Source organism: Theropithecus gelada, chromosome 12 (genome assembly GCF_003255815.1).
Source record: "Theropithecus gelada isolate Dixy chromosome 12, Tgel_1.0, whole genome shotgun sequence".
NCBI lineage: Eukaryota > Metazoa > Chordata > Mammalia > Primates > Cercopithecidae > Theropithecus > Theropithecus gelada.
In genome coordinates, this window is record NC_037680.1 from 85,700,228 (window position 1) to 85,702,860 (window position 2,633).

Consider the following 2,633-nt stretch of genomic DNA (forward strand, 5'->3'; position numbering starts at 1 on the left):
CCCCATTCTTGACTTTATCAAAACCTATGCTTTCTTTATCTGTCTTTAGCACATAGGATGCTTATCTCTGGAAATGGGCAAATCAGAATTAAAATTCTAATTTGGGGTCAGTTTGTCCTAATTTATTCTAGCCACTTAATTTTACCTAACTCTGCCCTTCCAGATAATTGCTCCAGTAAGAAATTTAGGGCTTTCCGCGCTACCTACACAGGCGTCCATACGGCATTGTTCTGGATTCCCATTGTAACTTAAAGGGAAACTTTCACAATGTCCGGAGCCCTTGATGTCCTGCAAATGAAGGAGGAGGATGTCCTTAAGTTCCTTGCAGCAGGAACCCACTTAGGTGGCACCAATCTTGACTTCCAGATGGAACAGTACATCTATAAAAGGAAAAGTGATGGCATCTACATCATAAATCTGAAGAGGACCTGGGAGAACCTTCTGCTGGCGGCTCGTGCCATTGTTGTCACTGAAAACCCTGCTGATGTCAGTGTTATATCCTCCAGGAATACTGGCCAGAGGGCCGTGCTGAAGTTTGCTGCTGCCACTGGAGCCACTCCAATTGCTGGCCACTTCACTCCTGGAACCTTCACTAACCAGATCCAGGCAGCCTTCCGGGAGCCATGGCTTCTTGTGGTTACTGACCCCAGGGCTGACCACCAGCCTCTCATGAAGGCATCTTATGTTAACCTATCTACCATTGCTCTGTGTAACACAGATTCTCCTCTGCGCTATGTGGACATTGCCATCCCATGCAACAACAAGGGAGCTCACTCAGTGGGTTTGATATGGATGCTGGCTCGGGAAGTTCTGCGCATGTGTGGCACCATTTCCTGTGAACACCCGTGGGAGGTCATGCCTGATCTCTACTTCTACAGAGATTCTGAAGAGATTGAAAAAGAAGAGCAGGCTGCTACTGAAAAGGCAGTGACCAAGGAGGAATTTCAGGGTGAATGGACTGCTCCAGCTCCTGAGTTCACTGCTACTCAGCCTGAGGTTGCAGACTGGTCTGAAGGTGTACAGGTGCCCTCTGTGCCTATTCAGCAGTTCCCTACTGAAGACTGGAGTGCTCAGCCTGCCATGGAAGACTGGTCTGCACTCCCACTGCTCAGGCCACTGAATGGGTAGGAGCAACCACTGAATGGTCTTAAGCTGTTCTTGCACGGGCTCTTAAGCAACATGGAAAAATGGTTGATGGAAAATAAACATCATTTTCTAAAAAAAATAAAAGACATTTAGGATACTGGTTTGTTTTGTGAAAAACCATTTCCACTTGGTAATAGAGGAGCAAAATAACATGGTTATTTAATAATTGGAAGTAGATGAACTAAAATGTTTGATTCTTCACAGAAGTCATGAAAAAGCAGCAAGAGTAGCAGGAGACAGCCAAATGCCTAGGCAGATAGGGGCAGGTCCTCAGTGAAAGCCCCCCTCCAAGCCAAAGACAGTTTAAAGACTGAAAGCCAAGCTACAGGTTAAATCCTCAGACCGACTGAGAACTTGTCTTTCCTTTTGGTGCACTTTCCTCTGATTGGTCCCCTCCCTTCACCTATTTTACATATATCTACCTTTTCCTATTTGGTTTTTCTACACTGACATGCCCACCTTTGAGTGGTTTATTTGCTTTAACCTTTTCTGCATACTCACAACCAATCAGCATACACTCCACATTCTGAGTCCATAAAAGGCCCCGGATCCAAGCACATCAGGGACTTTCCCACCTTTGAATAGGGGAACCACCCCACTGTGTCCCCTCTTTGCTGACAGCTTTTCTCTCAGTTGATAAATTTCTGCCCCACACACTCTTCAATGTCTGTGCACTTAATTCTTCCTGGTTGTGAGACAAGAACTTGGACCTAGCTAAGCTAAAGAACAGAAAGACCATAACATTTTGGTGGCCTGTATGGGAATACCTCGAGGGTGAGTAAATGTAGACCCAAATCCTCTTTCACTTTTGTTTCCAAGCCTTCTTGTCCTCAGATATTTTTCTGAAGGCAGATAAAACACCAAACCTCTGCTGAGCCAATTAAGAATGAATGATGCAGCTACAGAAGGCAGGATGCTGGAGAGAACCCTGACACCCGCCGACCCACACAGCTCTTGGGGGTTGGGAATGTCAGCCTTGTTCCAATCCAGTCTTTTCTATCACATTTTTCTTCTTTTCTTCAAGGCTTTCATGGCATCAATTTCTTCTTTTACATGTTGCTGCAAATTGTAAAGATATTACTAAGTAGAATGAGCATTTGGCCCAGCCATCAGATATGCAGTTCAGAACAAAGTGCTTTCCGTCTGTTCTTAGAGGCAAGGAGGGTACAGTGATAAGAGACTTTCCCCTGTTGAGGGAACCCATTTGCATAGAGCAAGAGGTTGCCCCCCCCCGCCAGGAACCTTCTCCACCCTGCACTTAAGCTGTTTTTTTTTTTTCTTTTCTCCACGATGTCAGGAGTTAACAGAGCCCTGCAAATACAGGGAGCTTTTCTATGTGAGAGGTTTTTTCTTTTTGAAAGGCATTTTACTAGGCCAGGACCCCAATTCATGGGATGCCCTTTTCTCTCCCTTGTTTGAGGAGGACCCAGCTCCACAGCTTTACCTTAGCATTTGACTTATGATAAGGAAGCAGTGGAGGAGTGACT

The 2,633-nt window shown here is 45.5% G+C and overlaps 1 protein-coding gene across 1 annotated transcript; it reads left to right on the forward strand.

The window, feature by feature from the left end:
* Nucleotides 1–212: 212 nt before the first annotated feature.
* LOC112636343 (40S ribosomal protein SA-like) lies at nucleotides 213–1,218 on the forward strand. Its single transcript, XM_025404971.1, has one exon. The coding sequence runs from the start codon at nucleotides 268–270 to the stop codon at nucleotides 1,126–1,128; it is 861 nt and encodes a 286-aa protein (XP_025260756.1). The 5' UTR covers nucleotides 213–267; the 3' UTR covers nucleotides 1,129–1,218.
* Nucleotides 1,219–2,633: the final 1,415 nt, after the last annotated feature.